Raw genomic sequence first — 22,676 nt, 5'->3', positions numbered from 1 at the left:
TTTCATAATTATGTTCGCAAAGTGGAAATAATTAGATGAGCTAAATACGGGTTTTTGGCAAAGTTAATTGATTTTTATAATACCGTGTTATTTACGGCGTATTTTTATGTACTTCAATTTACATATCAATTTGTTATTGCAATTGAATATTTATGAATCACATTGCACATTGGCCCATACATAAATATATGTTAAAGCCATATTTATAATAAAATAATTGTTTCTCACTTTGGCTGTTTAATGTGCTTTTTATTTAATTACATATATTTTGTCTCTGTAATTTTCAATCAGTTTTTCACACTCATTAATATTTATGCGTTTTGAAAAGGTAACCCAGAAAACCTAGTAAAGTAGGTAAATAGTAAATAACAGACAAGTCGGGCGTTAACGACTGCATAATACTCAGTTGAATTTTGTGAAGTCAGGAAGGAGCCTGTAAAATTATTGAGCTGCATCTTTTTGTCTTAAAAGTAGCTGACAAAAAAGTGTCTAGTGCAAAAACTGTGCAATTTATAGTTTAAGCCGATTTGTCGCATCTCTCATGGGCGTTGATATATCCATTATATATTTTTTGACCTGGGTTGTTGAAACGAGTTTCAATAAAATGATTTCTGATATACCACATGCAGTATTTACCGATTTGGCACGCCCCTAGTGGGCGTAACACTCTATAAGGCATGGGTACTCTCGAGTATATATTCAAAATTTCATATCTCTATCTTATAGCAAACGAAATGGCTTGGCTCATGCGGACAGACAGACAGCAATTGCACAAAATTAAAATTGTTACATGAATATCACATTTGATTGTCAAAGAAAAAACCACTAAGTGTCAAAATATCATTAGAGAGAACGCACAAGAGTCATATAGCCGAGATGTGCTGCTGCATGCTGTCCCAGTCTTAGTCTCTCCATCTGACTCGAGCTAATGTGGACAAAGTCCACAGCTACAGCATCCACTTCAGTGTATGCTGCTTATAATTTAAAGCTCAGTGATAAATAGTTGTTTGCTTTATATGTTTATTTACTAAGCCTGGATAAGCTGGTGCTGTAAATGTCATCACTTTTGACTGTCCGAGCCTGATCCGTTTACCGCTGAACACTTAACGCCGTCATAAAGTGCCGGCAGGGCCAAGAGAAAATGCTAAAACATTGCACAACAGACATAAAGTGCGCAAAGAAGTGCGCAGCTTGTGCCAGATTTGCTTTTAAAAAGCGCGCTGGGATTGAAATTGGCTCCCAGGCCAAAGACAGCTCGCAGTCTTTGTCGAGGGCCCAAGCGCCATCCTGCCAAAGAAGTCCAACCCCAAACCGAACGCAATTCCCCCAACCCCAATCACAATTCCCAGGAACACTCGCTGGCCCAGACCTTCCAAGTCCACACGCTTGCACAGAAACCTGCTCCTTAACTCCGAGCAGTCACAGCGCACTTACAAATGCGCTTTTAACTTAAATGACAGTCCTAGGAGGGGCGCCGCCTGCAGCGCTGCTGCGAAGCTCTGTTGATACATGGAGGGGTCCCAGCCAAACGAAAGGCAAAAATACGCACTGCTATTTTTTATTTTAGACATTTCAGCCCCCGCCGCCACACTACGAGCCTCATGTATTACAACGATTTGATGTAAATATTGTATTAGTTGGGGGCCAAAGTGTTGAGTAAATTTATTGGCAGCACATAAATCGCTTTTCGAATGGACGAGGCGTTGGCGTTGGTGTTGGCATTGGCATTGGCGTTGCCATTGCCACACCCACAGCCATTTGACAAAGTCGCTCTCGAACCGTGTGGCCACTTGCCAAATAAAAAATCAGTCAATCTCTAGATAAGTGGCATGCGGGCAGTTCGCTGTCAAGGACTCAGCACACTTCTCCACAAGTGAGCCGTGCATGTAATAAACGTGCGAAGCTAATCTTATAATTAGCGCTGAGCCAGCCAGACACACAGCTGGCATCGCACAGCTGGAAAAAATGTAAAGTTCTTAGCTTAGTTTCTTGTGAGACTGGAACTGCGGCTTACTGCGCGTATTCTAGTTGCAAAGAAGGCACATAGAAGCCAGCTGACCACCATAGGTAAAACTAAATTTAAAATGCTGAATTGGGTGCAGAGTGCCGCTAGGAAACTCTCTTTAAACAGCAAAGTCATCAAGCCTAATATATTAATTAGAAGGTAACATTCTCTGAACGGCATACTTAAACCTAGATGAAAGCTGTATCTGCTGACATGCAGAGCCATTAATTACTTAAACCCAACTGCGCTACGAAGTCGAAAAAATTAAAATACGATGCCAAAAATAAGATCAAACACAAAATCGAGTCAATATTTATCTTAACTGGCTCAAATATGCAAAAGACATTTACTTGACGTTAGCTTATTATCATATTTCCGTCTTTCTTTCACTCTTAGAGAGTTCTGAGTAAGAGTATGCAATATTAAGATAGAGGTCATTTAACATATCTTGTATAAAGAACGCTAGCTGCATGGATTTACATACTAAACAAGTTTCCCTGGCGTTTGCCGAGTTCTTTTTGAAGTACAAGCGTTTGCACTTTCTTGAAGCTGAAGTGGGACTGTTCACCTTTGATTACAGTTTCTAATTAAATTTCAGCTAATTATTAGCTCATTTCAGTCAGTTACGTAATATTTGTGATTTTGCTTGGACTGCACCAAAGGCGAAAGTTAATGAAAAATCGTAAACAATTTTGATAAAAATACTTTAAGCATAAGCATAAGTTCAATTGCAATAGAAATTACTATTAGATCTAGTTAGTTAGTGCCAGCAAAGGTATGCCATGGTGAAATGTGTCAGGGGTCTGGCAGGTGCAGGAGCGGGAGCATACTTTTGGGAGTGCCGATAATTAATAATTTTAATTGAAAATAAACGAACTCGTGTCACATGGCCATTCAATTGCAGCCTAAATTTATGCTAAAAATGTATGCATATTTCAATAAAGAACAAAACAAATGTAAATTCAATTCAATTATGTGTAAATAAAACTTTATATTCATATATTTAAAGCTTTAGTAAATATGTGAGCCGCCTAATGCATTCCGAAACTGAAATGCAAATCGCAAGCGTAATCCAAGTCCCAAAACACCAGCCCCATTAAATGAAATATTCAAATGTTGACCTGTCTTCAAACTACTTTGAAATGCGGTTTACACTTTTTTGGCTCAATTTTTGGTCATGTTGATGTCGTTGTTGTTGCTGTTTTGCTGTTGCCATAGCTGCTGCGCCAATTTTAATTAACAAACAACATGGCTGGCTCGTGTTGTGTTGTTTTGTTTTGTTTTGCTTTGCTATTTTTTTTCTTTTTGTTTTGTGTTTTATTTGTAGTTTTGATGTGTTCTATTTTGTTGCATGGCTGCTGCGAGTCAACGCCTCGAGCTGTGCACAGCGTGAGAGCGAGAGATGCTGTGTTTTCTCTTGATTTAAAGCTTGTGTTTCATAACTTCTGCAAAACCTTCACATACTTATGAGCTGCCGGAATATTGGTTTATTGTTGGTATTTATTAAATACGCACAAAGATTCAAAAATCATTTTGTATGCATACCAAAGGGGCGTGAGCTGCTTTCAGCAAATATTATCAGACACTATTCATATTTGCAAAAGATTTCCGATTGATTTTCAATTCATTTCGACATTTCATTTATCTGAGCAGGTCGAAGCTGTCAAAAAACATTCAAAGCATGAATTACTCTTTAAGGATATAGGCACAACAAGCTCAACTCTTGATTAACAAAGGTGAATCAACAGCTTAAAGCTGTGATTAAATAAGCATAACAAAATTTCAGCTGGATTTGGATATGATTTGAATTATAATGAATTGTTTTTTTAGAGTTACACAAGTTTGAGTCATAGTAAAATAGAGAAATGTACTCTTAATATCAATGAAACGAACTTCATTGAATAGTAAATTTATTGACATTAATGTTTAAATATGATTTCAGATATGACTTGATATACAAATCTAAGCGCTGTGACACGCCGCACATTTGTAGCCGATATAGCTTCACAGCTTAAGCACAAAAATAAACTATTTGTCATGGCTAAAGGCAAGCAGAGACTGTTTCTGCTTGCAACTAGCCCATTAACTGACATTTGACAGCTGATATACGAAAAAGAAAGAAGGTACAAGCAAAATGTTTCAAAATATGCATACTTAATAAGCTAAATTGAAATATACGTATGTGTGTCTATAGTCGCTGCTTAGTATTCAGATGTCGCATCTTTGGGTATGCAACAGAATGTTGCAACAGTATTGGCATTTAGCAGCACTGGATTTGGCTTCCATTTGGTCATTGCACAAATATTTGTCAGCCATGTTCTAGGATTTGTTGCCATGCCTTGGACTTTGACATTTTTCATTTATCCTTTGGCTGCCATTGCTTTAGTGGTTGTTGTTGCTGTTGTTGTTGTTGTTGGTGTTGATTTTGCTTGTTCGCCCAATAACCCCATTTAAACTTATGACAGCCGGAGCCAAATGAAACTTTGCTCTTTTGCTTTAGCTCAATAACACTCGACATGAGCAAACAAAAATGTTGCCATTAGTTAAAGTTGGCTTACTTTATCCCATTCCCACGGCCATTTCCTTCCGTTTGCCTTTTCTTCAGCTTTTTTCTCTTCTTCTTCTTCTTCTTTTCCTTATTTTTTGGGTCCAACCGAGTGCCATAATAAGTTTGGAGCGCAACTTTGCACAGTTTTTGAAGTGCAGCTAATAAGAAATTCGTGAAGTGTTGCTCCAGCGTGTCGACCAAGTGTATTGAGTGTGCGTGTGTGTGTGTGTGTATAGAAATGTGCGTGTGTGTGTGCATGAGGGTGTGTGTAAATATTTATTTTGAAACTCGTCAAGTTTTGCGTGCGATTGGAATTGAAATTGGGCTTTGCCCAGGACTCGTTATCCAACTCAGCATTCCGGAATGTGCAGTTTTTTCGTTTGGTCAGCTTTCAGCTAAGGCCATTAGATATATCCTTTAAAAAGGAGAATGTATGGTCTGATATTTCAATAGGCTGAAAGTCTAAGTCTGCACACAATAAGTACTTTAACTAATCAGCTCAGCTCAGCCTGGGCAAGCTGGGAATAGGGTATGTGAAGTTCGGTTTAGAGCAACACAGCCATTTGGCTACAGGGTATTTGTTAGTGAGGCTCACTTAGCAAATTCAATTTTAAGTGTTAGATTCACTTAGCTTTAGTTTCTTATTCAATTTAAATTGAACAAAAAATAAAGCTCACGGCTCATGCAATGAGCTCACGTCTGTGTTTCAACTTCTGGATCTGGTCTGTTAGGGTATAATTACTGCTACAAGCTTCGCAAAGTCCATATATGCCAATCAAATTTAATGAATACATCTAAAAAAAGGCTACTTTTTGCCACACCATTCGAGCAGGTGTCGAGGGAAAAAAGGTTGAGTTTTTTTTAATCTAATAAATTGTTGGGCGTCAAGAGTTTTGTAATTTGACGTGACGTTTGTGAAGCTGACGTGGCTTTGTGAAGCTGGGCTGAAGTCTAAATCAATTTGCATGAAACATAAGCTAAACAAATTCTTCTAATTGTTATCTATTGAATTTGGAAATGCTTAGCTAATGAGTCCGTTTCAAGTTGTTCAAGCCAATGCTCAGTATATGTCGAGTTCGCAACGACACTAATGTCACTACGATCAAAGCAAGGCCAGATGACAATGCTCTATCAGTCTCTATTATCACATGGATCCATGGACAATTGCTCGTTTGTGTGTTCTGCAAACGGGGCTGAAAATCCCTTGTGATTTGTTGCTTGTAGTGTGCGACGCTCAAAAAATCAATCACACAGTTCGCTTTCTAGAACAGAAATAACATCGTTCGCATGTTGTGATAATCCTAAAATCAAAAGCAACAAATTTGAATTTGGAGCAAAGTACAGAGGAACACAAAAACGGCAATTGAGATCAAGTTATTCGCAGGCAAAGGCAAGTTGAAAATCGATGGATAAGTCGATCGGGACCTCACAAATAGTTGGGCAACTGTTAATTGTTTGCTATTTTGTTCCCCGTAGAGTTCAACGAAAGTGTGCATCATGTATCCATCTAACTTTTACAAGATGAAAAACTTTGCCAATCCAAAGACCATGTTCAAGTCGTGCTCCAACAACGAAGAGTTCTCCACGACGCCAGTGCAAAGCTGCTCACCCACCAAAAAAGCGAATAAACCGGGCTCAGCGAGTGGCCGCAGCGGCAGTGGCAGCAGCAGCAGCGCTAGTTATAAGAGCGTCATGAATGCAACATGCTGCAGCGGTGGTAGCAGCGTATGTTCACCGCTATCCACACCTCGCTCCGATTTGAGTGGTTGCACCACAGACGGCGGGTACATGACTCCATTGGCGCCCGGAGATCCAGCTGGTACGGATACAGTCAGCTTTGGTGTGACTGGCAGTGAAACAGAACAATTGCCAACGGAGCCGCATCATCCTTTAAACAGTGAATGGACGCTGTGGTATTTGGAGACAGATCGCAGTAAGAGCTGGGAGGAGATGCTGCACGAGGTGGCCAGCTTTAATACGGTCGAGAACTTCTGGAGCCTCATAAATCATATAAAGACGCCATCAGAGATTAAAATGGGCAGCGACTATTGTCTGTTCAAGAAGGGAATACGCCCAATGTGGGAGGATGAAGCCAATGTGAAGGGCGGACGCTGGGTAATTACCCTCAACAAAGGGAATAAAAATGATTTGGATAACTTCTGGCTGGACACAATGCTTGTTTTAATCGGCGAAAGCTGTGAATATTCGCACGAGCTGTGCGGTGCTGTCGTCAATATACGCGGCAAGAACAATAAAATCTCCATTTGGACAGCCAATGGTGGCAATGAAGCAGCTGCCCTCGAGATCGGCGGCAAGCTGCGCGATGGCCTGCGCATGGAGAGCGCATATGTGCTGCAATACCAACTACACAAAGACACCATGGCCAAGCAGGGATCGTTGGTCAAAACCATCTATACGCGTTGACGCAGCGGCCTAGTGCCATACGTCGACCACAAAAACAAAAAAATACAACCTTACCCGCACCAAAACAAATGTATCACAAACATAGCACACTTATAATGTCCAATTGGATGTCAGTCCTTCTAATCATCAACTATCCATCGATTATAAAAAAAAAACACAGCAACTGAAATGTTCAATCCACATCATCCCAAAATCGTCAGTCTAACAAGAAGGCTGATCCCAAATGACGGCGACTAAATTCTCAGTCCATAACCGTAGTTCCGAGTTCATTTGAAATTTTTCAGTTGATATTCTCAAAAATAAAGCCCAAATTGTTAATTATCATAAAAATTCCATGTCGATCGCAGCAAATCTTCTATGTCAAGTACATATGTAATTGGTTACAAGAAAACTAAGGAATACTGAAAATAAATTATAATTAACTGGAAACATTTTCATTTTTATTTCTATATGTGCTTAGCTATCTTACTAGATATAGTATATAAATAAATATATAGTATATATATATAAATAGATGTTTAATATTCGGCAAACTCTCGGGATCTCAACAGCTCCACAACAGTGAGGGGCAGGAAACAATGTATGAGCTAGATACCTTTTGATTTTCTTAGGACACTAGCACTAGAAGCCTTACAAGCATAGACTAATATCTTCTGTATTGGTTGGAGGAGTAACTGCATTAAGCTACCCAACTTTGAACTAATTTCCTCCGAAGGCACAGATAAAAATGCCTTGATATTTCCAAGACTGTGAACGTTTAAGGATTGGATAAGAGAGAGTCCTAAAAGTTTACTCCACGCTTACTTGCAGTTCGCCAGAGATCACATTGTCCTTGCCAGTTTTGAACATCCTAAGAATTGATTGTCTTTATTATTTAAGAGAACAATTAGTATTTTAAAGCATTTGAATAAGAAAGTTCCACAATTGGCTCAACTCTCTGCTGAAACTTCACTGGCTAGATTGGCTTCCTTTGTATTAAATTTAATGGGATCTCTATTCTCATATCTTCATAAAATGATCTTAAAGCTGTCGATGTCATTGGCAATTGAAGTACATTATTATTATACTGTTATTAACTACATTTATCAAATTACACAGATCGTTTCGTATGCATTATGCGTGCGTGCTCTACTATTTGTTGTGTCAATAAGTTAGGCAAGCTCCCTACAGTTTTGCTTAGGTGAAGGCAATGCATCTGCCAATATATGGCTATGCTAACATGGCCTGCCGCTTGGCTCGCTTTAGTTGTATTTTATTTTTACATGTTTTCTGTTCTTTTTTTTTTTGGTTATTTGAACTGCTTGGAGCTGTTAGGGGCCACGTCGTTAGTTGGACTTATTTGGCGCACGGCGTCGCAAAAGTTGGCCCCGCTCAATTGTTTGATTTATTGACGTTTATTGGCAGTTGGCATTTTATTGTGACTATTTTTGTTACCGCATAGAACTGAGCAGTGACGGTGCGGGATCGGGTCAGGTGGTAGCCAGCCGCCGCCGCCACATGGTTTCTGCCGTATACGCTTGCCCGACCGACCCCCTACCCAGCGTCTCCTTTTCCGCTGTTGGTTTCGGTTATTGGCACTGGAGCAGCGACGTGCCAGCCACGGGTCACCCACAAGCCGTTGACCACTTTACTTCTATTTGATTGCCTTTTTTTCTCGCTCTCTACACATTTGCTTGAGCTTGTGTTGTTTGCTTTGTTCGCTGAACAGCGAATTGTGGTTTATATATACGAAGCAATTGTGCAACATTTCCATAAAAGATTGCCCAAGAGTTATTGTTGTTAATGGTATTTAATCCTGTTAACTGTCAAATGCACATTAACCCACTCTCGACCACCTTTGACTTTAATCACCAGCTTTATGCAATGCAAGCGATATCGAATTTCGGGCAATAACGGAATGTATAACACTAGCCAACAGGATTGACTTTCCAGCGAAGCTCGTTCAAATTGTCGACGCTGATAAAAGCAATATATATATATATATTGAAAGGCCTTAATTAGCTTAGATATTTATCGACACGATAATACTGATTAAAATTAATTTTGATCCTAAAAACATCCTTTCACGACAGCTAAAAAGTCTAAAAGTCCTTCGATGTGTAGATTTATATATCAGTATATATATTATGTTTGTATTATTGGGCATTATAGGCAAGCAGTACGGTCCCCTCAATAGCCGTCTCGGTCAAAGGTCAACGCGTAACGCGCAACGCCTTGTGTATTGCTGTATCTGTGCCATAAATATATGAAAGCTTCTATGTTTGGGGCCAGCGAGCAGCATATTTGGCGCTGATTTATGGCATTTAATTTCGTTTTATTGCATACACAGGGGGTGGCAGTAAATTAGTTGTAATTGCGTCCTTGTCCAAAAAAACGAAAAACCTGCCACAAAATTGATTAAAAACGCTTTAATCCAAATGCCAAATCGTCTTGCTGCAAATGTGTTAGATCGAAACATCTAACGTGGCTAGCAGCATACGATTTCAATATTTCATGCACGTATGCTTACAGGTCTACTCATTCGGAATATTTTATAATAGAGTTAGCACTTCAGCTAGCTTTGGCCAAATACAAATAGGAAACGAGGCGGCGTCAGCTGAAAATTACAAGCACTTGTAACTCTTGAAGCCTCTTTGAATGTCACCCTGAAGTAGCGAATGTGAAGAGTTAATTCTTATATAAGCAATGATTTGGATTGGTTTGAAGTGTTAAGAATTCCCATTGGAAAGCGAAAGCTTTACACGATCAGCAACATAATTCAATGAAAGCAAATAAATCTAAATATAACTGAATACACATATAAGGATATATATTTTTACATATAATATATATATATATATATATATATTAGAAGCTGCGACGTCAAGTGAAGCACAAACGTTGCCGATTTTAGCGTGTGGAAAATCGACAAATATGCAAAATAGCGCAGACAAAAAGGTGTAAAAAAAATAGGGAGAAAGAAAGAAGAAAAGCAAACCGACGACCGGCCCCAGCTACCCGCACACCCCCCACAATTTGAGCAATTGGCAATGGCAGATCCACGGCACAGAAAATTTACCCGTGCAACTACACCCCAGACAGCCAGCTAACGGGTCAGGTGGCTGGCAGCCCCACAGGTAGCATTTGTGTTGTAAAACGTCGATTTACATGCGTGTTATGTCCTGGCAAAGCGAGAGGCAGAGCGGAGTAGAGGGGGTGGGGGCTGCTGCCAGTGGGCGCTGATGCCCAACGTATTTCAATTTATTTATTTTTATTTGCGTATGCAAAATAGTCGGCTTGATTTTGGTTAACACACGCACACCCACGCACACACAAGTACTCACAGCATGAAAGTGCTTTTCCATTTGCGAAAGCGTGTGATAGAGATACGCGTGTGCCAACTTAAAGCTGCAGCATTGAGTTTTAAAGAAAGTTTTCCGACTCTAACAGGCTTATATTTAGACACTCGTCTATATCGTTCAAATATTTCTTGCCATTTATCAAATTATAGAGACAAGAAAGGTTTATCTGTCAGCTGCTGGCAGGTTGGTCAGTTGAAGGTTAAGTGAATATAGTATCTTATAAATAAGTGTTATTTTTTTAATATTTTTGAAGATTAGATCTACTCTATAGAACGTTTTAGTTGAGGTATATATGCATAGGGTTTTATGTGTATTAAATTTTGTTATATTTTTTTCATTCATGAGCCATGCGCTTTCGGCTCCTTTGTCATAGAAACTTATAACGACGCGAATTAACATTAAGCGTCTACTGATTGAGATACAACACTTTATGCTGAACTGAGGATACCGGAGCTAGAGCTATCTACAACTTGGAAGGGAATACTTAGAGCGACTCGAAGAGGAGTAGATGAATGACTACTTGAAGCTACAATCAGGTATGAAGAACCGAGCTTCGTATTATTTAAAATTCTTATATAATATTTATAGCTTATAATTTCAGCAAGCGCAATGCTCTCCCGCAGTAGATCGGTTAACAAGTCATTCCGAATCTTCAATCTACTCTATGCTTAAAAGTCTCATTCTCTTCTCTTATGTTTACTGGAAGCTTTCTCCTGCAATTACAGTTCTATTGCCATCGACGCTCAGCTAGTCAGCCAAGCACAGTGCGCAATTGGCAAGCACTACTGCCAGTCCCAAAGCAACATTAATCAATTGTTGGAGAACGAATGCTATATGGAAGTTGAGACAAGCTATTAGAGCGACAGATTGAGACCGAGCAGAGCATTTGGCATACGTCAAACAGGCGATACATTATTGAAATAGCTTCCGCTTGAGGCCCAGCGCTGACTTTGTGGGTCCGTCTCCGTCTCTAGGACACTGCCTAATTATGTGGCTCAAGCACACAGCAAGTTAATGTATGAAAATTGGTTGTATTGGGCCGTTGTTCGAGACTACATTGACGTAGTCCTGCCTTGCCTTGGCATGGCTCCTAAATACGTAATGACATGGCTGGCAGTCAGGCATTGGTGTGATTACCTTCTGGGACGAATGGTGAGCAACGTTCCGAAAGCTGTTTAGCATTTGACTGACCATTGACCCCATCACCTGCCCTGGGCCGAGTTCAAGCTGCAATTTGGCCATTTGACACATCTTGACAAGGCCAACGTGTTGCTCGTCTCATTTGGCTTTAAAACTTTTTCATATATCAGCTAGTTAAAAGTATATTGTTGTTTAGAACTGGCGTGGACTGTAATTCAAATTTGAATTGATTCAGTACAAAAGGGAAATGCTAAAAATTCATATAACAAATCAAAGTTTTGCACAACTATTTTTATGATATATATATATGTATATACATATAAGAAGATTAGACTGAAAATAAATACTCTGCAGTCAGATGACATGGACTGTGCTTTGACTATCGTAAATTCAATACACATACATTAAATTTATTATATATATTTAAGTAAAAAGGAAGAGGGAGAGAGGCAGAGAGGGAGGAAGAGAGAGAGCCTGCATCAACTTTTTATTTTTAAGGCGAAGGTAGAAAAAGAAAATAACTGATATTCAATTTCACTTGGAAAGTAATTTAAATGGCTTTAAATATTGCTAGAGTTGTGGCATCAAATACGTTCGTATTGGTACTCAAATAGTCAATAATTGGTGCGAAGCTTGACTCTAAGATTAGTTTAGCCAAGCAAACTGAACTGCATAGTGCATTGTTTACTGATATCGGTAATAATAATCGCTGTCAGTGCAGCGCCATTGAGTGACCTGGCTTAAGCGCAGCCGTTGATGCGATATGAATTTTATCAGGCCGCAGACCAAACCATTTGCAAATTAACATCGGATCCTGGCAGCGGGTCTAGCCAGTTTGGCTGCCAACCAACCGCAACATGAAAATCCGCTGCCAATTTAAGAGGTCTGGCGTATAAATCGAACGGCGTCAGCTTTCAGATTGGATGGACCCCAAAAAAAACCCCAAACTTCATTAAGGGCAAATTAAATGGATTGCATTGCCCTGATCAAGATAACTAAGCCGACGTGAGGCATTCACGTCGTTCCTGTTCATGTCCAAGTCAAAGCCCATGTCCTGATTCCCAGCTTCCGTTTTCTTGCCAAAGTGCACTGGCAAATGTTGACATTCATTGTTGTTGCTTCTATTACTGCTGCTGCTGCTGCCGCCTTAGCTGCTGTTTCTTTAATGCGCTTTCCCTTGTTCTGGCCACGCTCGTTCCCCATCTAAGGCTCAATGCTATTCTACGTCTTCGTCTCGTCTGTGCCGCATTCGTGCGCTGGATTTTGTTTTTATTATGATTATTTTAACTGCCAAGGCAAAGGCAAACATACAACACAAGGACCTGTCTGCTTAGCAGCAACAGCAAACGCAGCAGCAGCAACAGACAGCGAATGGGTTTGGGATTGGGATGCGTAACTAGCAGAGCAGCAGCATAAAATGCAATTTTCACATGCCTGACAGCAGCAACTGGCGAGGCTAAGGAGGAGTCGATTCGGGGGCAAATGAATTTGGCGTCAAGGCAGCGAAACCAACAATAACAAGTGTGAGTACTCCAGTTTGAGCTGACCGACTAGAGGATATTCCAAGACTTCGCTGAATCAATTCCAAGTTTTTGCGTCTCAAAACTTCTCAACTTCCATAGCTTTTTCGTAATGACTGCACTATTAAATTGGCATTTATGCACAAGCTTCTTGTAGTACGAACAATATACCCGTTCCTCAAGGCTGCGGGGTATCGAAATGAAAACTAAAAGCCAGTAAAGTGAAATGCAATAAAACAAAAAGAAAGGGCAACAGCAGCGTCTACAACTGGGACTGCAGCTGCGACTGTCTTGTCTTTTGGATACGAACTGGCACTGGCACTGGCACTAGCAACTAGCAACTAGCAACTGGCAACTGAGAACTGTAAACTGCGATCTGCGCGGCTAGAGGCTGCTCCGTGGAGCTGTTGCAGCTGCGACAATGCCGTTGCCCGTCAAACGTTTGGCCACGACCCACGAAGACCTCTCGACCTGCACACGACACGGACTGCAGCAGAGGTTGCCATACGCCCACTCGCCCACCCGCCATGCATTTACAGCGCCATGATTCAAATTGTCGCCTTGGATTATGGATTTATTACGCGTCTCGTTTTTAGTAAGCTGCAAGCGGCTGCAATTGTGCATGCTGCATGCAATTACTATCAATGTAGCAACCAGGCTGACGACGAACAAGACAACGCAACGCCCTGTCGCACACAGCCACGCCCCTGCCAGCTCCGCTCAGCCCCGCTCAGCAGCCTTGTGAGCAGTGCGCACTGTGGACTCAGAGTAACCCATAAAAACATTTATATCGAATTCGAAAATGTGTCACTAATTCGCGTTGGCAACTTTAGTTGCTTTCGTTTTGGCATCTCATCCTTAGAGCTTGTGTGCATGTGTGTGTGTGTGTGTGTGTGTGCGTGTGTGCAAGCGTGTGTGTCACTTTGATACTTAGCCTTGTGCTGGCGCCTGTTCTGTGTGCGACATCTTGAATAGCAATGGAGCTGCTCATACAACGAATGAATACATTCGAATGCAGCTTAAACACTCTGTTGACTTTAAGCACAAAGGACCAAAATGTGTGTTTGAGATATATATATATATATATATATATATATATATATATATATATATATATAGAAGCACAAATGTATTCTTCACATTGAATTGTTCTATTAAAAGTGAGAACATCTGAGAGCGGACACATATTGAGAATTGAGCTTCAAGCTAGCTTGTATGCAGCTCTCTTTAATCAGAGCAATCAGCTTTAAGTTTTCTTCAAGTCTTCCAACATATCTTAGCACTAGCTTGATCAGTTCTGGCTAATCTCTTGTACAAACTTTCTAACTTGAAAATATTTCGTTTCAAATCTGATTTCAGCTAACAATTGACTCGCCATTTTTCTCATTAATTTCGTGTATTTTAATATTTTTCAATTTATTATATTTTATATATTATAACAGCGAAAAAACCGAACGAGCGAAAAGTAAATGGAAATTCGCATTGTATAAATGCTTTAGATGCAAATAAAATGTGTGTAAATACTTTTGACAACTGATATGCATGATTCCAAAGGCTTTAATTGGTTATATGAACCGTTCTATTGTCCAATTTATTTACTTTTTTATTGTTAAGCCCCAGCCCAGATCAAATTCTGTGAAAAAGAAACAAAAGTAGAACAAAAAAAGTCTTCTATGGTGAAATATGTAAACAAACCTTTGACACACATAAATATATAATATATAAGCATTATAAAAACATATTTGAATGAGCTGTTTTTTTTTTAAATCTATGAATAGTAAATTAAGCGTTTTTTAGCTCTATATATTTATTTATTTTTTTTTTACATTTTATGATAATTTGGTTTTATTCATTGTTTACAAAGTCTAACTGGAAATCCATTGAAAATGTCACTGAGTCCAAGTAATCTCAGCTTTTGTTGGTTAATTTGTGGGAACTTCTTGCCAGAGAATCATCCTGATAGCAATCTATATTCAGTAGAAGAAACCTTGCTCAGCTGCATTCTCCTCAATCATTCATCTGATCATTTCCAGCTAACACTAAAAAATAGTTTTTAAGCAGCTCAAAGGTGTGCATACCTGTGTATAAATTAAATAAAATCATCATTCAGGTGCAGAGTTCAGTGCTATGTGGCGCATCTTCATAAGGTCGTACACATAAGGTTTGCTTTTATCTTAAGTGCTTATAGAATCTTCAATAAAGCTAAACAAACTTTTGATGGCCATTATTTGGCCAAGGTCTCTGGCCAAACACAAAGAAAACGATATTAGATAATAACAATAAGATAGTGCTTAGTCAGGAGATTGCACAACACAACTACCGGGTCGACCCTTCGCCGGGCCCTCGGGTCCAATGGGCGATGCTGTAGACACTGTGAATTAAGCAAACTCATGCCCATGCTTTATGTCACATGCATCATGTTGTATGACGCATGCCGCGCATGCCGCATTCCGCATGCCGTATGCCACATTTTCGTGCTTGCGTCAAGGCCTCAGCTTGTGCCCAAATCCGACGACCAAAACATTTAAACAAAGCATTTGAAAGCTTTTCGTAATTATTATTATGTATTATGCATTATTTGTGTACAAGTGTAAATGTTGTCAACGCAAAAAACAAAGCCAACAAGCAGCAAACAGCAAGCAGCTAACAGCAAACAAAAAAGCAACAAGCAACTGCGAGCATCAACAACATTGTGCAATGTGTTGCAGCTTTTCGAATGCTCTACACGTTTGGCCATCTCAACTGCTTCACTCCAACTGCAACACAAGCAACACATAAAGTTTGTTGCAACAGGCTGTGCCACTTATACTTATGCTTTCAGCAAATATAAAAGTGTATATTGGTTTTGAGGAATGTCCCTTTGCTGTCCAAATCTTTGCAAACGAAACTTGAAACTTTTTTAGCTGACTTACATATGTAAACGCCCACTGTGGGCGTGGCAAGTGACGCTATTGTAGCTACAGCTGCGAGCTGCTAAATTAAAATATGTAAAAAATAGTTTAAGAGTTAGAAATTGAGTTGACTGTGGAAGTTCTTTACAGATCAGTTCAAAACGTCTTGATCCACGACTGCTTCAAGTGTCGAAAATCTGAAGTATCTCTGTAGTGATTAGCATAAATTGTATAATATTATTAGAGCAAATCAGTTAAAAATATATGTTTTTGCTTATTTATATGTAGGGCTCTTCCCATTGTCCCTAGTCAGTTAATGTCAGTTAATCAGGATTGACAAGCAGATTAATGTCATAATATAGAATCATAATAACAAGTGATTAGTGTATTTAAATGTATGTATATAGTATGTAAATATTATGTGTATTATATATATGTTATATACTATGTAAAGGGTGTTTATTTCAGAGCTATACACCTTTGAGCTGGCAATTCATTCCTAATTGATAGCCGATTTAACAGCTGATAGCTGATAGTTTTATTTTATTGAGTTTGGCTTGACATCTTATTATAATTGCAATGTTTAAAAATTATTAAAATTCTTATCAAAATTTTATCGTTCGTTTTATGAAGAATTGAATTTGTATTGAGAATAGTCCAGAAGCATTTGTCAAAACAGCATTCTATATACTAGCCATGGTAATTACACGATCAAAAGTATAATTAAACATTAATGTCATAAAATTTTCTATTCAACAAAGTATAATTTGTTGATATTTAAAATATATTATTTTACTTTATTATACTTTCAACTTGTAAAACACTAAAAAAAAAAGCCAATGCATAAGCACTTACATGTTTCTAGCTCGCATGCTTATGGCACATGTCCGATAGATTATCGTTTGTTAAATCCTATATTACAAAATGATATGTTTCAGAACATAAACTCACATTGACTTAGTCCACATATTTGCATACCCATTTTAATTATAGAAGTGTATTCAAACAACGACGCCCCAAAAAAATGAACTACTCATTCTGATTGCTGTTGTCGTCGTTGTTGTTGTTATTGCTGTTATGTGTTGTTGGAGTTGTCACCGCGTTGCGACTAAATTGCCGTTGACAACGCTGACATTTCAAATTTAGACGTTGGCTGACTGTTGACCGCACATTAAAATGCGCTGTTTGTGTGCCACGGCAAGTCGGGCTGAGGCCCCGACCCGTCGTCCAGCAAATGTCAACTCCTGCGATGCGAGTGCCGAACACTTCGCCCATCACCCATCACCCCTCACGCCCGTGTGGCCCATCGCAGTCCCTTAACTCATTTAAGTGGCATATACCCCACAGCCTACAACTCACTCAGTGACTCAAATTTTTTGCTACATTTTGTTTATTTTGTTAATTGTCATTGCGGTCGTCGTTGTCGTTGTCGTCGCTGCCTCCGCCTTTAACCGTAGTCGTACAAAAAATTATGTAAAAATATTAGAAGAATTTCCGTTTCGCAAAAACGTGTTAAAAATGTTTACAGCATCGCAAAGGCAGCAGAGGGAAGGTGCGTCGGGGTTACTGACGGGGCCATGCCACCAGTTCGACCTGCACGAAGATGCAGCAGTCGCAACAATGGAGTTGAAGGCGTCACAGATTAATTAGCGTCTCTGCGATAAAGCACGTTGCAGTCAAAGCCGCCCGCCGTCCTATTCAAAGAGCCAACGTGCACAGCCCGGCCAAGATAACCACTTCGGCTCACCTGGAATTTGGAAAACCATTTGCAGCCAGAAGCAAAACGCCAGCAACACTTAGCACAGTCGAGGCATACGAAATACTTTAGTATTCACTTAACGAAACAGTGGCTGAAACTGTTCAAATCTTGAATGAAAATTAAACTGAGCTGGATACAAAAACACAATGCTTCTAACTCGACTCAATAATGATGAAGAACTCAGATCGTTGGGCTATGGTCCCTAGAGGAAGTGTCCAAGACGGAAACGAAAAAAGTTGAGAAACGAAAAGAGCTTTAATCAAATTGAAAAATCATGAAGATAAAGACAATATGTTTATTGAGATGAGCAAAGCAGAGTTGAGCAGCGTGACACGTAGTTCCATTCAGTTTGTGCGGTCAGTTCGGGGGGCGCTTGGCTGGTTAATGTTGGAGCAATGATAAATGAAAGCAATATCCACGTCATGGCCATAATTCTCCAGGATAACTACGACTGCAGCGGCCTGTGAGGTCTGCGCAAATCGCAGCGCGTGCTGATTTATCTAACATATCGCGAGCAGCGACAGGACGAGGCGCAGTCTATGGCAGGTGGAGTGGGGCAGGACGCTCGAGCGACTCTCGACTGAGAAATGACGTCTAGACGTTTTTTGTTTTCGCCCAAAACAATGGGTCACACAGCAGCAGCATCAAAGCGATTGCCAGCTTTTTATTAAAGTTGTTCATTTGGCTAACATTTTGCTTCTGCTGCTGCCACATCCGCGGGCAGCTGTCTATTTCCTTGGGTTCGTTTATTTCATGTTTTTTTTTTTCATTTTTTTTGGTGGCTTTTTTATTTTCGCCATTTCTTTTCGTGGCATTTTGCTTAATTTTCGTTTGCTCGGCGCGGTTGTTCCTTTTTTTTTGTTGGAGTCCGCCTAACTAAATACCTGTATAAATATTTTATTACGCAAATGAAACAAGCATTGTTTGCATTTTATTTGTGTGCGCTGGGAAGCGCAGGTAACCGTACCACATCCTGCAACAGGATGGCGTCGTCTCTAACGAAACACTGCGCCATGTCCAACTGCGAGCAAGACCTGGCTAACTGATGCTGCCGCTCTGCCTCGGCCACTGGCGAAACGGAATGGCCGCATAAAGGTGACGGCAACCGCCCCAAAGGAGAGAAGCCGATGAGAGCACGTGCCGTATCCGGCCAACGTTCATTTGCATGCTGCCAGCAAATGGCAATGTGTACTGGGGGATTGGACATGGTAACACCAGTGGGACCGGGTCTGGAACTGGGACTGGCACTGGCAATGGTCATGGCAACGGGAGTTGGAATGGGGTCGCCTTGACCACAAACACAGTCAGCGCAGTAAGCCACAGGAAGCACAAAGAATATACAAGAGATTCCTCAGAGTCAGTACATATACATAAACTAAACTAGTAAATAGACGGATGTGTGTGTGTGTGTGGGTGTGGGAGCGGGAGCGGGAGTGTGTAACTGTGGGCGTGTAGATGTGGTATGGGCGTGTATGTCAAATTATTTTGCAGTGCATTTTAATAGATAAATTTACTTTAAAATGAGCTAAATGAATGAATATCAAATGAATAAATATATGAATGAATGAAGAGATTTAGTGAATAAGAAATTGTAGTAAAAGAAATTTACATATTTTTAAAAATTACATTGAAATAAGCTGAATAAATGATGAATATCATATGAATTAATATATAAGTGAATGAATAAATTTAATGAATAAGAAATTATAGTAAAAGAAGTTTGAATACATATAAAACATACTTTGAAATGAGCTGAATAACTGAATTTTGTATGAATAATTATATGAATAAACTTAATGAATAAGAAATTATGGTAAAAGAATTTGAATATATTTTAAGCTTACTTTCAAATGAGATGAATGAATATTATATGAGTATATATTTATATGAATGAACTTTATATGAATGAAACTTAATGAATCACAAATTTTAATAAACTAAAATAGTTATGAATCACTACTGTGAGTATTCATTGAAAAGCTTGAGAGCAAAAATTAATTTAACACTAAAGTCTACTTCTATAAGCTATAAAATTTCTAATGATTAAAACAAATGTTTCACACATAAATTTAATGAATTGTTGCAAAGTGCTGAGCACTGGGTGCTGTTCGGATTCGAAGCACATTCACTCCAATCAAAACGTGTACAATGTGCTATTCATTTGATTTTAACTGGCAGCTAGCTGGCTGTGAAAAGACAAATTGACCCATTGTAATCAAGTTAAGTGCGATCCAGTACTGGGCCTATTGGCCAATTGGTCACTGGCCACGTAAATGTGTTAACTGACAGACAGAGGAACCCGTTGAAAGGGAGAGCGAGATTTGAGGCAGAGCTGCTGTTAATGAAGATTACGTCTAGTTCTTCACTTCGAACAAAGCAAGCCACATTAAAACGTCTGTAATATAGCAATTGAATAACACAAATTTATTTGTATGAAGAAACTACCTCGTCATGCGGAGCAGTGAGTCTTGTGCAGCACTCGATATTTGTTATTGACGATTGACTTTATTGCAGTATCATATGGCCACGAGAACAGCGAGGCGAAACAGCTGATGCAGTGGGTCAAGGGACTGGTGTACAGTCCCCGCTGCCACAAGCTAAAGGATCTCAGCGATGGTGTGGTCTGGTGTCGTCTGATGGGGAAACTGCGCCCGGGCACTTTGGCCAGCGTTTTGATCATAAATCGTCCAGCGAACGTCAATGATTCGATGCACAACTATATGCTGCTGGAGTCGGCATTTGGCAAGGCCAATATACCCTGGTACTTTGATACCGGGGCACTCATTGCCGGCGACAGCAACGAGTTGTTAAGGATGGCCAAATGCTTTGCCGAATTGAGTACCACACGAGAGACTGCTCCGATGTCTCACCCGGTGCCACCGTTCAAGGCCAGTCGCCAGACACGCCGTCCAGCCGGTGAACACGAATCACAACGCTATTTGAGCAGCCCGCAACCTTCAGCAGAGGTAGGTGCAGTTGAGCTTACCGAGATCGCAGGGCAGCCCCAACCCGACGATGACCAACCGCCGTCTCCTACCGGCGATGTGCTGCAGCTGAAACAGCAAATCCAAGCCATGTTCCGCAACCAGCAGGCGGCAGTGAAGGCCTATTTGGCCGAAGAGCAGCCAATTACCCCTACTCATCCGCAACAAGGCAACACAATGTGCTTTTGCAGTAAATGTCAAAATCAAGGTCAGGATGTACTCGATATCAAATCCATAATTGAAATCTGAAACCGCTTTCCTTTTAATGATGATCAAGATTTTATTCGATAGCAAAATATATTAAAACTGTAAAACTAAATTTAAAGCCAGACGTAAAGTAGAATTTGTAGTCAGAAATTCATTAATCAGAATTAAATTGAACTTAAATTTCCCAGAATCGAGAGTTTTTTCCATATTTCTCCAACTGTCCAACTTATAGATAAACATATCCAATAATTTCCCTGAATATTATGAAATTGGGTTAAACATGGAAAATATAACACAATTACAGTCGTAAGCGGAGTGAACAAAAGTTAACGTCAATTACGGCCATTATATGAGCATAAAGGCACACGCTATAAAAGCTGAAAGAGCAACATTGCGCATACGCCTCGTGTGACAGTCGGCCAAGCGTTTAGTTTGCTGTGTTGAGGGGGTGTTAGCAAGTCTTTGATCTGCAATCAAACAGCGAATTGCCAACAAAAATTAGGCTAATGAAATACTTGTCAAGTGAAAGTGACAAATCGACAAGCCGGCTAAATAGAGCGCCAAGCGTGTCTCTCTCTAGTTGGGGACTCTATCAATAGCTTGAGCTTCAGCTAGTATAATTTACCTGCCTTTTTTTGTGATGCGCTGTTTATTTATTTATTCGACTGCCAAGCGAAATGACTTTACACTTTATTTATTTATACTGGAGAATAAAAAACTTGAATTTATACAATATTTTTTTTTGGGTCTTAATGATGCAAGTGGAGGATCCCATTGGCGGCCCTTTGGGTCATGGCAATTGAACAATTTAAAAATAAAGAAGGAAAGATTTCTGATTGTTAATTGATTGGAAAAACTTGAGGAGCTCGGGTGAGTGGCAGCAATTCATCAGCGGCCTCAAACACAAGGACGGGGCTAGCATATTTTTTGGCCTTAATGACTGCCAGCAGCAACAACAGCAGCAGTAGCATCAATATGAGCAGCAGCAGCTATGCTCTTGGCCATTAGCTTTGCCCATGCCAAGTGTCATGCAAGCCAAATGCATTTCCAACTCATTTAACTCGCCTGAACGTCCTGCTACATCTTGTGCCTTGCCTTCGTGGCACTCTTGCCTTGCTCTGCAGTTGCACACAGTCATTGCCATGGCCATTGGCAGTGCCAGTGCCAGTGCCAGTGCCAGTCCCATTGCCATTGCCATTGCAATTTTCCAACAATTTCATTTTCATATTTTTTTATTTCGTTTTTCCGCTGCTGCCGAAATATATGCGCGCTTTGCTTGATTTTCCATGAATTTTGATCACCTAGCCGAGAGTCTTAATGTTGGCAGTCTGGCACTATGGACTCCACTGCAACTGCAGTGTCCGTTGCACTCTACCTTTCTCTCTCTCATTTTGACTAGCTCTCTCTGTCTTCTCTTTGCTTTAAATGCATTCAACATATGTGCATAAATTTCACACGTTGCGCGTCCGCCGCGCCAGCCCTTCATGCATTTTACATGCACAAAAGGATTTTCAGCTCGGCATACTTCAATACAGAAAGTCAGTCAAGCTACCGCCAGGCCCCACCCGGCCGTCGAACGTCTTTTTTATTGCAAATATTCTGTGGTCGAAGATGCCACTGCCACTGCTGGCAACGGGTGTAGCTTGTTTGTTAATACGACAACATTTAATTTTTAATCGTTGCATCCGATTCACAATGCGATTGGAGCAGTTGAGCTGCGCGGTGTCGGGTGAGCGGGATGGGGTCGAAAGGGCCGTTCGTTGGGGCAACTTCTCGTAAGCCAATGCATATACATATGTTTAATGAAGAGCGTTGCACGCACGAGTTATCAGTGGGTGGCGGTGCAACACATGACCC

The 22,676-nt window shown here is 40.2% G+C and overlaps 2 protein-coding genes across 2 annotated transcripts; both read left to right on the top strand.

The window, feature by feature from the left end:
- Window positions 1–5,798: 5,798 nt before the first annotated feature.
- On the top strand, window positions 5,799–7,301 carry LOC111601893 (eukaryotic translation initiation factor 4E1). Its single transcript, XM_023318736.2, has 2 exons — window positions 5,799–5,943; window positions 6,030–7,301. Exon 2 carries the CDS (start codon window positions 6,051–6,053, stop codon window positions 6,975–6,977), a length of 927 nt encoding a protein of 308 aa, XP_023174504.1. The 5' UTR covers window positions 5,799–5,943; window positions 6,030–6,050; the 3' UTR covers window positions 6,978–7,301.
- A 12,705-nt stretch (window positions 7,302–20,006) lies between these two features.
- On the top strand, window positions 20,007–21,003 carry LOC111601926. The gene is made up of 2 exons (XM_023318779.1): window positions 20,007–20,089; window positions 20,143–21,003. The coding sequence occupies exons 1-2, from the start codon at window positions 20,080–20,082 to the stop codon at window positions 20,859–20,861; spliced, it is 729 nt and encodes a 242-aa protein (XP_023174547.1). The 5' UTR covers window positions 20,007–20,079; the 3' UTR covers window positions 20,862–21,003.
- The last annotated feature ends 1,673 nt before the right edge of the window (window positions 21,004–22,676 follow it).

This window comes from Drosophila hydei, unplaced genomic scaffold (assembly GCF_003285905.1).
Source record: "Drosophila hydei strain 15085-1641.00,03,60 unplaced genomic scaffold, DhydRS2 tig00000211-arrow-pilon, whole genome shotgun sequence".
NCBI lineage: Eukaryota > Metazoa > Arthropoda > Insecta > Diptera > Drosophilidae > Drosophila > Drosophila hydei.
Note: the sequence above shows the minus strand (reverse complement) of the source record. Positions and strands in the feature narration are given on the sequence as shown.

Coding starts and splice junctions, on each gene's coding strand:
- LOC111601893 (XM_023318736.2), top strand. CDS start 6,051: ATGTATCCATCTAACTTTTACAAGATGAAAAACTTTGCCAATCCAAAG.